At 34.9% G+C, this 14,252-nt stretch overlaps 1 protein-coding gene across 1 annotated transcript; it reads left to right on the top strand.

Annotated features, from left to right (window-relative positions):
- The first annotated feature begins 387 nt into the window (after positions 1 to 387).
- Positions 388 to 13,988, top strand: LOC140063197 (monocarboxylate transporter 13-like). The gene is made up of 6 exons (XM_072109686.1): positions 388 to 725; positions 5,616 to 5,912; positions 6,877 to 7,196; positions 7,590 to 7,815; positions 8,984 to 9,127; positions 12,313 to 13,988. The coding sequence occupies exons 1-6, from the start codon at positions 590 to 592 to the stop codon at positions 12,513 to 12,515; spliced, it is 1,326 nt and encodes a 441-aa protein (XP_071965787.1). The 5' UTR covers positions 388 to 589; the 3' UTR covers positions 12,516 to 13,988.
- Positions 13,989 to 14,252: the final 264 nt, after the last annotated feature.

The raw sequence follows: 14,252 nt of genomic DNA, 5'->3' as shown, positions 1-14,252 counted from the left end.
CCGCGACTTTCATAAACCAACGCACGATTTGGGCAAAATAATATAGTCTGTCCTCTGCTGATTGGTCGAATCTTTAGTAATTCTGTCACGTTGTCGGCGGACCAATCGCACGATCATATTCAAGAAAAGCAAGTTCTTAGTTCAACGTTATTTATTCAGACGACCAGATCAACACATTGGTGTTCTTTTTTCTGGGACCGTCCACATACAATATAATTTGAGCTAATATTTCAAATATGAAATTCCAATCGCACTCTATGCTCAATCAATGATTAACTTAGGATTAATAATAATGGTCTGCCCTCAACGCTTGTTGATCAATCACTAGCCGCCTATTATTACTAATCGGGATCAATCCGGTTTTTTATTGTTCACTATTGCAGGACCTGCTGCCGAATCTGCATTGGCCATCATATAAACAAACAATCTGAAGCGATAAAAATAGTGTCTATCAGCTCCTGTAGACACAGTCGAGGCTTAGCCTATACCGTTATTGCAGAATTTTTTCCGTGGTCAATCAGTGCTTAGCAGTTTCAGTAGACCTATGGGTACTTTTATGTTTCAGTTATAGGAAGAGCACCATTCAGCAATGAATAACAAACGAGGATGGACTATCGCTTTTTGCGTTTTTATCATAAATATATTTATTATAGGAGTCATCCATACAGTTAGCGTTATCCTGGTGGAACTGCAGAGAGAATTCAATTCAACGACAACTGCTATAGGTAAGTTGACAGACTGAGTTCTAGTATTTATTTTGCATAGTAAGTATGACACTTGACATTCATCAAAGAAGGCTACAATTGTATTTAAATGAAAATGTTAGTTTCACCAAGCAAGGCTTTTGGTGTCACGTCCGGGATCTGAAAATCTTTTTTATGACAGGTTTGAAATTTACCAGCGGATAATCTTCAGACTCGAAGTCACTGTTTCTAGAACTTAAATCAAGATTATTAGAATGTTAGAAAACGTATAAATTAAATTATTTTAGTGCACACAAAGTCAATAAATTAACTTAAACGCGATTTTTAAATTTCGCCCACAATTTTTCTTTAAAAAATAGAATCGTAAAAAGCCAAGTTGCTCCGGAATCATGTGAGAGGAGCAGCAATAACGTAAAACCAATTCTTTACTATTTTTTTTTGTTGCCTATCTCTCCCCTTGGTTCCTATGCTTCTTATAATTTTAGACCCACCTATATCAATTCACACACTTGCCCAACAATGGGTCGTAGATGGATTCTTTTTCATGAAGCGAATAAAAATATGCAGTTTATTAAATCTCATCTTTTCATTGTATAAGACTACTGTTACTTTCTTTATTTCAATTATTCAGATATCAAAATGTCATCGCGGGGTCAAATTATTGCATTCTCTATATAAGAAAAACTAGACAGCATTACGTCATCATGGCGAATCAAAAATTTCAACATTAGACAACGAAATGTTTATAAAAACACATCACCATTCGGGTACAAATAAATCTTTGAAATGTGTACGTGCTTGCAGATGTAAGGCTGGCCTAAAATTGTTTAAAAGACCGCACAATTATGCTATACTTGAATGATTGGTTGATCAACCATGATAATAATATAATACATATTCATAATAGGCATAAGTTAAAAGCTCATTTCTGCAATGAATTGAATCGAAAGAGTGAATATAGACAATGTCCTATTATAGTCATTTGTATTGGTCTCTAAACACCTTACTACAAAGGGCCGTTCCCAGGTACCTATACCTCTCCTTTTAAGCAGTAAGATGTTGTTTTCTTTTGTCTATACGGTTGTTGACTGTTTATCATACGGTTCAATTTCTTTTCCGGGATCATGATGAGGACTTGAGCAATATCCTAAGAATGGTTAAAAACAATGTAAAAGAAATATGAACATAATTTCCTTCTTAATTGGTCATTATCCGATAATTAAAACAAGGTTACGCAACGAATTATTGTGACTTTATTATGATGTTCTGATTGTTAATAATTATGTGATTGTTTGAATTTGCATGGCAATCAAATCAAACGTTTGCGGTACACCACGTATATCTAGTTCTCTGAAAAGCTTTGTAAACCAATACATATTTTGCGTGAGAAGAAAGCAGAATTCTATGAATGTTAATTGTTTGATGTTGTGAAAATGTCTAGATTTTATAAATTAGTTAATTGTTTGAAACCTCATCCTGTACTTTGCTGGAAATGTGAGCCGTTGAATGACACGTTTTTACACAGAGGCTTGTTTCTCTTGTTCTGTGTAACATGAATTAATGTTGTCGTTTTGTCCGACTTGGATCGTTGTTTAATCTGAGACTTAACTTGCAGACATGAGAATCTGTTTTCCTTAAATAGTTACCTAATACAGTATGCTACAATGAGTTTAATGTGTTGTTTCGTGAACACATTCTTTGTAATCGTAATTTGGTACAGTATTCTAATTCAATATACAGAGTAGTTTGTTTGTGCATGGAGGTATAACAATTTTTATACCTCCATGGTTTGTGTTTGTTTGAATTTATGTGAATGTAATAATGACTCCATCGTTGTTTCGTGAGAATAACAATGGCACGCCAGGACGGACATAACTATATGCATACCTAGGCCTATCGGTTACAAGCCACAGTTCGGTAGTTTATCCAGCATAAAATGCGTATTTTTAATACCAATTTTCTCTTGCAATGCACCTATATTATTAGCCTGTGGATAGGTATAATGTGTCCTCCGAATGTAATGCACAAGCCCATATATGGAATGATACTAAATTGGATAAACTAAAACCCAAAATGAAGGCAAAAGGTAAAAAAAAAATTGATGTCAAGTGCACGTTCAAGATTCCTACTGTGTATTTGTAATGGTACATAAACAGCATTGTATGAACAGATTTTATCAACACTTATCCATGAAGTGTTGATAATTTATAGTTTCAAATATAAATAGTATTAATACTAATACTAATAATCAATGTTTATTCCGCCTAAAAAAAATGGGAAAATTAGTTTTTACAATTTTAATTTTAAAAGAAGTACAGACTACCTTTTAATTAAGCTTCAGTTCCCAAAGCGCACGATCTTTACTCGTGCTGCTCCATGATATGGAATTCACTGCCTAAATCCGACACAGTGCAAACTTAAATTTATTAATTTCAAAATCATTTTGAATCACATATTTTCACCCTGGCGTACAGAGAGCCACAATGCTTCTCTTTGGCACATTTTAATCTGAATTAGGCTGGAATTGCAAGCGTTCTGAGTCCACTTTTAGAAAGAAGATCGCATTACGAATTTTATTATCGTATCGTAAAACCCACACCACCCATATTTGCATGCTTGTCAAATATACCGTGATCTTTTAAGAATTATAGAATTAAAATTCCTTTTCACCAGAAAAAAAATATACTAAAGTTTGTCTAGATAGGGCTAGTTGATTGCCTTGGTCGTCTGTGGACGTGTAGATCTGGTGTACATTTCTGTACATGCTGAGGAGTAACCGTCAGCGTAGGAATGAAGATGACGTAATAACGCATTGTCGAAAATATCTCGTCGATGATTATTTTGATTAGTAAAGCAATGCCCGGATGGAGGTCCGTCTTGCAAGTCGTGAGAGTCTTCGATCTGGGTTCATGCTGTAAATTCGATTGTTCTGGATTATGTCTACAATATTTGGTAGGCCCTAATTGGTCAATGCGGTCATTATAGACAATAACAGAGCTATATCATAGAAATAAAGCGAAAAATGAAGCATGCAACATACATTTCTGTTGATTTTCATCTATTTTTACTCATTTTACTTCCATAAAATTCTTTGGAAGTAGACTTAAATGCATGCATTGTGTATACACAATAACTTATTGTTGTTTTTGGTTTCGAGACGGCACGCAACCGATAGATAGAGCGTAACTCAGAGTAAATGCCTATTAATAACAATAATAATAATGTCGAGGCAACGATATCGATAAAACATATAATAATAATAATAATAATAAGATTTTTATGGCGCACATACCACTCCAGAGTGCTCAAGGCGCATTTAAAAATAAAAAGAAATAAATCATACAAATTCCTGACAAATAAAATGCAATTTCTAATAATAATAATGCCCTTCTAATAATTGTGTTTTCCCCCGCTTGCGTGAAATCAAACCTGCGATGTTTGCAGCACTGTATGTTGCGTCGTCGGTTTCCAAACAGCACTTTGCGCCAATACGTCGTTGCGTTGCGTTACGTATCTTAAGGGTTACCTCCCCTTCACTATTAGTATTAGGTTTATTGCTTTTGCTGCTCATCGCATTACGCAGCATCTTCATGTTGCAGATTTGTGGACTCAGAATCGAACATTCACAAATACGCACGCACATACCACCAACCCTAGTATGGGTTCCAGACGGAGTTTTGAATTAATATTATTAGTAAAAAGATAAATATTTTGTCATATATGGCGTTTCATACCTATACTACTTAAGCTTGTATTTTCAGACAAAAATCGAAACGTCGGCTGGTGGACTGACATAAAAAAAGACAATAAATACAGACTTGGGGGCAAGTCTACACCAACCTTTCCGATTCGGGCGAATTGTAATATACAACAACAAACCTGTCAGTAAAAGTGTTTGTGGCGGATCAAGTTATAGGAATGGGGGATGGGGGTTGGGGACGAAGAATCGTATATTAACGTTTCTTTTGTATTTGCCGACATTTTAGGAGGATCCCGCTTATGACCAATCATTTGTAGCAATCTGCGAATGCTTGACAGGTCAACGTTGTTTTTATTAAAATGTTGAACTTGTTTTTTTGACACTTCACAAAATTAATCTGATAATAAATGTACAATTTACCGAAATAACAATCACACCTCACGTAAGCCATTGTCAAAGTCCATCGATAGGGCGCTTGATTGTAATAGTCTGTTCACATTGACGTTTTAGGATTTATTTGGTGTCACGTTATGATTTTTATTTTTGTGCAAAATATAAGCGATGGTTGTTGTTGACAGCAAATGCCTTTATAATACTTCACTTTAATATTTTCTCAGAATATAATCAATACAGTTTCATGTTTTCGTTGTGTGTCCCAAAAAAGTATTAAAATCATTCTGTCATTTATACTATCAAAGCCGTAGAGAGAGGTTAAAAAAGAAAAGTAGGCAAAATGGGGAATTCGAGTGGGTAGTGAAAATGGAAAATTTCAGACGAGGCGGGCGCATTGTCTGCCTCATTGCTATTTATTCTTTACTGTCTAAGTTTGCTAGAATTCACTATAAGCTAAAGTATGAATATTTAAAATTGTTAAATGATCTTCCTACAACTTCTTTCTACAATGTATCTAGACGTGATACATACAAGTCATAATTAAATATTTACGAATATTTACGAAGATAGAAAAATGATAAAAACTGAAAAATACATTGAAAATACTTTCAAAAATATAGCCTACAATAATATAGCCTATAATAGACTTGTCCCAAGTCTGTATTTATTGTCTTTTTTTATTTCGATTTTTGTCTGAAAATACAATCTCGAGTAATATACGTATGAAACGCCATATATGCCCAAATATATAAGTATTGCACCAATTATTTATTAGTTTTGCTATATTTACATTTTAGTTATATTTTTATATTTTTTAGGATGGGTCGGCTCTGTTTCAACGGCAACGATATGCTCCATGTCACCACTGTCTTGTTTCTTGTATGAGTTGACTAGCCATCGTAAAGTTGCTATAATTGGAGTCGTACTTAGCGCAGCCGGAATCTTGTTAACGACATTCGCTACCGATCTGGTCACGGTATTTATAACGTTTAGTATCGTGTACGGAATCGGCGGGAACTTTGTTTATAACCCGTTAATGAATTTATTGAGCTGTTATTTTCCAAATGATAATTGTTCCCGGGCTACTTCACTGGCTGTATCCGGAACTGCCGTGGGTAAGTAGGCCTGTTTATTAAAGCGTGGTTCCCACTAGAGAGACGCAACGCAAGGACGTAGACGCCACGCAAGCGAGTTAACCAATCACACGCGGCTGTTCGAATAATCTAACGCTTGTGATTGGTCAAGTCACTTTGCGTTGCTTTACGTCCTTGCAATGGGAATTAACTAAGCTTAAACGCTGTAAACGATAACACAAAATATTAATTAAAATGCTTTAATGAAACATTAAAACAACAGAAGAAACAAACGTTTATTTTTAAATAAGAGATAAACATTGGATGTTCGGATATAGCTAAATTAAACTTGGTTCCACTGGACGCAACGACGACGTAGCAAGTGAGTTGACCAATCACAAGCCACAATTTCGATTCGTGATTGGTCAAATTACTTACGATTGCGCCTACGTGTCTAACAAAGTTAGACGAATCCAATCTGTTGACACTTTAAACCGTATTTCTATCCCGATCTGTTTGTGGATGGTTCATTTCCATTATAATAACTTTGGGCATACGATTTATCAAATTTGACTCGATTAAGAATAAAGTGGCCATCAAAGCGTTTGTTTCTTCCATTGTCCTTCAATTACAATGGTCATTTTAAAGGTCATCTTCATTTTTAAGTTAATCCAGGTCCGAATTCTGAAATTGTTTATTAAATACGGTAACAAGGATATTACGAGGTATTGATAGAATAGCGATGATATTATGATAATATACATGCGACACTAATTTATATTATGGTAATATACATACGACACTTGTGTAAAATATCACGTCATGTAACACAAGACGAATAGGCCTAATTCTATTTTGTAGATACTGTACCGATGATAGTTTTGAGAGAAAGTTTATTCCAATCAATGAAGTATGAATTAGACATATGAAATTGACATCCCTGTTCCAATTGTGCCTGATAAATTTGCTAATTCTAATTTTTTTTTAACTTAATCTAACTTTCTAGGTATGTTAACGCTTGGTCCAATCTTTAGTTTTTGTTTCACTTGGTATGGCTGGAGGTTGACTCTTCGTATATTTAGCATCGTTATATTACTAGTTGGCGTTGTATGCTGTATTCCCTTCGACCCACCGCCAATTAAAGACGCAGATAGTACTTACTCAATACATGACGACGAGAAACGAACTGAAAAATGTGTCGCAGAGGAAAAACCTAAGGATATATTTATGAAGTATCTGTTGATACTGAAATTAGTTGAGCATTGGCTCTTCAATCTTGCAATAATATTTTCAACTTGTGCGGCGATGTTTAATCTTATATATTTGGTAAGTAACCTATTCATTTTAAATCTTTAAAACTTTTCAGAATTTTATTTTCTTTCACTTTTTCGTTTACCCACAATGATCCATATTTTTATATAAAGTTGTTAAAATAACCTTTTGTCGTTTTATATAATTCTTTTATTAAATTTTATTTAATTACGATATTTTCATAAGCATGAACTTAAATGGTTGGTAATTTTCATTATTTTATTTATTATATATAATATAAATCGGGAACTCATCTTGAACTGTAATGACCATGTCAACTCGAGTCACGTGATTACACACGTAAACTCGAGTGTTGAAACTCGAAATGTTCACATTAACAAATAATATATTTTAGTTTAGGATTAGGTTAGGGACATTACACTTGACGACATTGATTTTCCGTCATAGGTAAGCGTTGCTGAAAGTATGGCGTTCCCACCAAAGATCGCCTCGCATATGGTTGCAATATCGGCTGGAGGTCAGCTGATTGGTCGATTCCTGTGCATAATAGGAGGTGACAAGCTTCCGTTTCCACGGGTCGTGGCAATGTGTCTGACGTGTCTGCTGGGAACTGGCATTACCGTCACCTTATTATTCGTAGATTCCTATGCTATGTTTATAGTCTATACCATCAGTAAGCATTTACTAACCATTTTAAATAAGTGACCAACACTTCGTTTTGCAGTTTCATACGTTCCATTCAGACGACGAAATGTTTAGTGTTGCAAATTACTTACTGTACGGTATATAGCATGAAGGAAAATCGTTCATCATTCAGAATTTTAAAATACTTTCTGGGTGGGGAAACATCAAGGAAGGACCTAACAGGGGCGGATCCATCTCAAACGGTGGTGATTATTGTGTGGGCTTCAAGGGTTCGCTTTGAATATAGGCCTATGTGTGTTTATATTCTTACTTTACTATATAAATAATATGCATTCTCTTACTGTTTTAACTTTTGGGGAGATGCTCAATAATAGTGCATACCACTGGATCCGCCCCTTTGACAACAAACCACCTGACGCAGTTTGTCTGCAGTCCGATACGTGCTTCTTTTCACATTATTCATCCGCCAAAATATAGGCCTACATTCCTTAAAATCATTTCTCCACGAACAATAAAAAATCTACTGAAACTAGTTTTACTCAATGTTGATATATAACATATCAAGCTGCCAAGACATGTGATTGAGAGTGAGAATAATCAAAACAACAGGACTTCCTCTGTGATGATAAAAAGAAGTTTTACCAGTCGCAACCACTAATATGATTTATAATAGGCTCATCACTGTCATATCATTGTGATTATCAATTTCATTGCTATCATGATAGTAATGTATTTTTGTGTGATAACTTTTGTATACAGAATTGTTTATGATCACTAATGCATAATAAAATCGTTTTAACGTTTTGTTTATTGGTGAGTTAAACAATAATTATTAAGATAGTCATGGGTACTATACGGTAATGTGTTAGAATGTTTTCTGAGATACATGTGTCTCTCCCGATCCTCCAATATATTCATATCTCTGCAAGAAAGCGTTATCAAATTTCGATCTCTCCATTTAATTTAAGAACACGGCACACGTGATCTCCTGTTAAAAAGACGCGCACAAGCAGAATGCAGACGATACCGCCAGCGTAGTGTTTTAGAATACAAGACGTGGATTTTGGAGAATCGAGTGAAACCAAAAGATATTGTCTAATATTGTTTTTATGGATTATTCCCTTTAGCTTCTTGAAACGTATATTTTACACTTACAAGTTCTTTTTATTAACACAATAAACTTTTGATCATTTTAGTCTCAAGTATACCGATGGGCATCCACTGGTCTCTGATTTACTCGGTGGCAGTAGAGATTTTTGGTATTGCAAGAAACTCTGAAGTTGTTGGATATCTGACCGTGTCTATTGGTCTGGCTGCGTTAGGTGCTCCGATGGCGTTTGGTGAGTTATGTGCCTTCCCCTCTACTCCTAAAACCCCTGCGTGGCTTTGACGGTCATAATGATGTTGCAGTCACAGCATAAAAAAATTATCTTGCCAGGCGAGTAGCTCAATAGAGAAATTACGGTTTCCACAGTCTATCTGGATGTCCAGCTCTCAAAAATCGATTTTAGCAACGACCATACACCCCCCATACACTCATAAAAAGGTTAAAATGCGCATGTCTGTGATAATAATTCAAGGTTGTCACCTGAACAATTATACGTCTATGCCTAGTTTGGACCTAGAATCGACCAAGTTGAATTAGATGACTTGACGAAAATTGCGAAATGAAACGCATACGATAATTTTAATAGGCGGCCTCCCTTCATTTGTGACGTCATAGGTCCTGTCGTCACATCGAACTATATGAACAGTTTTGTCATGGATGTTTAATTTAATTGAGCCACGGTAATTAAATTCACTAGCTTTCTTCCACAATTACTCGTGGACAAATCAAAGAAACTGGCCTACCCATATACATTGAAAAGAACTGTAACTTTTATAGGTTTTTTTATAGTGAAAATAGTTGACCCGTTATATAATTTTTATTTCGTTTGTGCGACAGCACAAATTATTTATTTGAATTGAACATAAAACCGTAAATAAAGTCAAAACCAGAAGAAAAACAATTGTTTTCATATTTGAATAAAACGATAACTATATGTCGTTCAAAAGTGAGATCTACTATTTTACTCATACGAGGCGTCAATTTATGTACGTGAATGTATACGTAATGATTAATATTAAATGTAGGCCTATGCCTATGACTTTGTAAATATTTCAAATAATAATACAAGCAAAACACTAGAGGTTGTTTAGTTATATAATGAAGGTTATCCTTATTATTGTTGTTATTAGGGAAGGTCAATGCACGGCGATATTAATAGATGTTAATAATATTTTAATAATTTCAGTAATATTAAAGATATATTGTCCCCCTCAAAGATAATTTTTTAATTTTTTTTTGTTGAATATGCCATTTTAATATCATATAATAGTTATTCACAATGACCAAAAATTTGATCCAAAAAAAAACATTTTCCACCAAAAAAAATGTAATTTAAAGCAAAATATACCTAAATTGTCTGGAAGACAATGGTTTTTGGTTGAAATTAACCATTTTGTCTTTTTATAAGTGAAATAATTATTTTTTGATGATTTTTTTTCTACAGAAGTGAATAACTTTATTAAAACTGTGAAATTGCTTATTCAAAATCTGATTTTATTAATCTTTATTTTTTCATGTTTTTGGGGGACAATACATCTTTAACATTGCTGCTATTAAAAACATAAAAAACATTTTAAAAAACACGCGATTCTAGAACCCACATTTACCGTTATGTTTGTAACCGTCTGAACGCAGCCTTGGTTGTTGTCGTGTAAAACGACCTTTATTCAACAACTATTACATGTCATTGTCCTTCTGCGCGCCTCAATAACAATATTAATTAATTATCAATAAATGACAATGCAAAACGGTAACCAGTCTTATTGACCATTTAGTACACGCCGCCTGATTTCGTTCTTGTTATTATTTTAGGATATTAAAGTGATGTGCGTAACCACCAGATTAGGAAGCGGTTCATTTTGAGTGCAAATTCGTATTCCTGTTTTGAACACCGAGCATTGTCTTTCCATAAAAGTTAATTGTTCGTAGTCTGGTTTTATCGGGTTTTGAAACAGTATCTTGCGCAACAGACATGAGTAGGCCTACCACTAAAAAGTTAATGCAATTATAATCGTCAGACACCATGCTTAGCTGGACTACAAAATAGTGCATTACACAACCCCCGGACAGAATGGACGTTCCCTATTTAACGTGCAGTGTTGTACCTTAAAGCTTGGTTCCCACTTGGACGCGTAACACAAGTGAGTTGACCAATCAAAGGCGTCGTGATTCAACGGTGCGCTTACGTACGGTTTTGCGTTGTCATCAAGTGGGAACCAAGTTTAACATACTGTAATGGAAGGATCTAAAAACATGCGCTCCGACACCCAATGGATTATTATGCTTGGTTCTCACTCACAACGACGTAACGCAACGTAAGGCATTTTACCAATCACAAATGATGGATTTATTCGACTATCGGATCGCTTGTCATCATTGGTCAACTCGCTTGCGTTGCATTTATGTCCGTTGCGTTGCGTCCTAGTGGGAACCAAGCTTTATAATGCACCCATGTACGCTACACTGATTATTCTTTCCATTAGTGTAAGCCTGTGGTGTGACTCGGCGCTGTGCTAGTTATTCTACGAGAAGGGTCATGTTCAATGAACATCAGCATATATACCGTGCAGTTTTATTTCATTGCATCATAAAGTTTTGATTTACAACATCATAATAAGTTATGTATTCGTTTATTACAAATCTGCAGGTCTATAATAAAACCGAATGAATTCGACCCAATAATTATTGCCTAAGTCATTATAATGATTCCTTTATCAATTTCTGTGAAATGAAACGCGAGTTGCGTTGAATTTTCAAATCGTTAAAGTTAACAATAACTTTGCGCCAATACAATGCGCGCCTACGTCCTAAAGCTTAGTTCACACTGAGAAACAACGCAAGGACGTAAGCGCAACGCAAGCGAGTTAACAAATTAATAACAAACACAAATTCGGATATAATCCATCGCTTGTGGTCGGTTAAATTGCTTCGTCGCGCTTAAGTCGTTGCGTTTCGTCCTATAGTAAGTGATTTGACTAATCACAAGCGATGGATTATTAACAGTGGCTTGTCATTGGTCAACTCGCTTGGGTTGCTCGTACGTCCTTGCTTGCGTCTATAGTGGACCGGGAAGCGATATTTCTTTTCGTACATAAGTTGGGGACCCCTCGTGAAACGTCACAAAATAAACATGAATATTCATTAATCATATCCATAAGGTTTGACGTAAGAATTCAGCTAACTACAATTCGCTAATGCAAACGATTTCTGTCGAGCCGTCTGTGTAGTCGAGTGGATAAGACTATGGACTTTACATGTCGATGTATGGGGTTCGACTCCCATGAGCTACTTCTTTTACTTTATAAATTATAGTGAGAGAGAGATTATTTAGAGGGTTAGGTTTAGTTATATTTAGGAAGTAGTTCGGACTACCAAAAGCCCAGGATTACACTTATGTTGTTACTTTTATCTTTATAGGTAAAGCCTTCGACGCAACCGGAAGCTACAATACGTCAATAATGGTTTGCGCCGCTTTCTGGTTCATGTCTTCTCTTTGTTATTTTGCTGTGTATGTCTACAACTCCTTTTGCAGTTCAACCAGTAACGACAAATACATCGCCGTTTCCACTGGCATTGTTGCTGAAGATAAATTTATTCGGGAAAATGCAACTCCTGTTTAGACGTATAAACTATCTGTGGAAATCACACAGCACTTAAAACGAAGAGAATTTTAGACTTGTGAAGTCTATAATACTAATATATTCAGTGGAGAATTGAACTAGACGTTTCATAGCAAATTTGAGTAAAATCATATGAAATATGACGTCCTCATTATTTATTTATATTTTTCCTAAAGCACGTCCTCTTTTTACTGGGAATGTAATTTTGTTTCCATTTAGGAGGCTATAATATAATAATAGATTTGAACTCGTCACTCTTGAGACGAGTTGGTTGCCGCGCGAACGTGTTACGTGACAACACACACACGTCACGTACAACATGAACGCAATTAAGTTGTACCGTACGAAATCCTTAGAGTAATGTTTAGTGCTACATTGTGTCAATTTGTATGTCATTATAGTGTAGCATAGGTTAGATTAACCACCAACTATATTTTCTAACATGATGACGTCATCAAAATGAAACATGACGATAGCACTCCTAAGATAATTGTCTGAGCAAGAACATTGGAACGAATTCTTTTATGTGTTGAAATACTATGTGACGAAAATAACACTCGAGCACGCGAGATAGGAGCAGTCTTTGAAATGTGATGAACTACTATACGACGAAAAACTGAAAAAATAAACTGAAATAGGCCTAATAATGTTTACACCTGTCCAGGAACGTCTAAATTACGTTTTTTATACGGTATTATTTGTGTTGAGCTTGTCCTTCATGATAGTGTTTACTTTTCTAAAAGACAATAATGACGTTTGATATTGACGACAGCTTTCTGTCTAGGATCGACCTAAGCATACATTGAATTATCTCGTTGATATAAACCACTAAGGACAAAGGTAACGATAAAATTAAAATTGTTATCGTACGCGCAATCATAAATCCATAATTATTATCGAAGTTTAAATGTTGCAACTCAAACGTTATCGTCGGGAAGATAAGAGTTTAGCCGTCGTCGTTTACACAACGGATAGGCCTATTTCTACGTTTGATACAAATGTAAAATTGCTATTTATATGATGTTTGTTTTTATTTCTAATCTATATTAAAAAAACTGTAAAGAAAATCTCAATTATAGATTCCGGATTAAATAAATCCTTGAACAGAAGACATTACAATAGTTTCCACTGAGTTCCTTAATTTGAAACGAAATGTGTAAATTGTGCTAATAGTAGGCCTACAATTGTGTTAATTCTGCTACAGCATATCTCGTTTTATAAAATGCTGTAAATTATATATGCACTTTGGTGCAGTGTCTTGCCTATAGAGAAATTGAAAGTAGGCCTACTAAAATAGGAAGTATTTACGACCGGTAGATAGGCTAGTCGATAATATCAACAACGTTGAATTTAGAATTACGATGTTTATCAACGAAGTTAAATTGTATTTTTTTGTAAATAGTATGAACGTTCTTTATTATGGCCATATTGGTTTTCCACACGAGGTAAATAAATAAATTTCCTCAACTTTTAGATACGTCTTTATTCTTTAATTGTTGTAGAACTCCACGAACAATATTTTTACCCGCGTCCAAATGCTGATGATAAACTTGACATGTATGGACTTGCCCTACAATGATGGAGCTGACTGTGACTTGATAATAGAGAAACATTAAGATGACGATAAAATAATGTTTTGTGAATGTTTGCAATAATGTTGACAATCAGGAATGTGAAAAGCGCCAATTTGGAAAAAAGTAAGTGAAAATTGTATAGTGAGCCCTCTCTTTGCATATT

This window comes from Antedon mediterranea, chromosome 11 (genome assembly GCF_964355755.1).
Source record: "Antedon mediterranea chromosome 11, ecAntMedi1.1, whole genome shotgun sequence".
NCBI classification, from domain to species: Eukaryota; Metazoa; Echinodermata; class Crinoidea; order Comatulida; family Antedonidae; genus Antedon; species Antedon mediterranea.
The sequence above is the reverse complement of the archived record's forward strand: the minus strand, read 5'-3'. Positions and strand labels throughout refer to the sequence as shown.

Coding starts and splice junctions, on each gene's coding strand:
- LOC140063197 (XM_072109686.1), top strand. CDS start 590: ATGAATAACAAACGAGGATGGACTATCGCTTTTTGCGTTTTTATCATA. Junction 5,913..6,876: donor TGTATCCGGAACTGCCGTGG/GTAAGTAGGCCT, acceptor CTAACTTTCTAG/GTATGTTAACGCTTGGTCCA. Junction 7,197..7,589: donor TGTTTAATCTTATATATTTG/GTAAGTAACCTA, acceptor TTTCCGTCATAG/GTAAGCGTTGCTGAAAGTAT.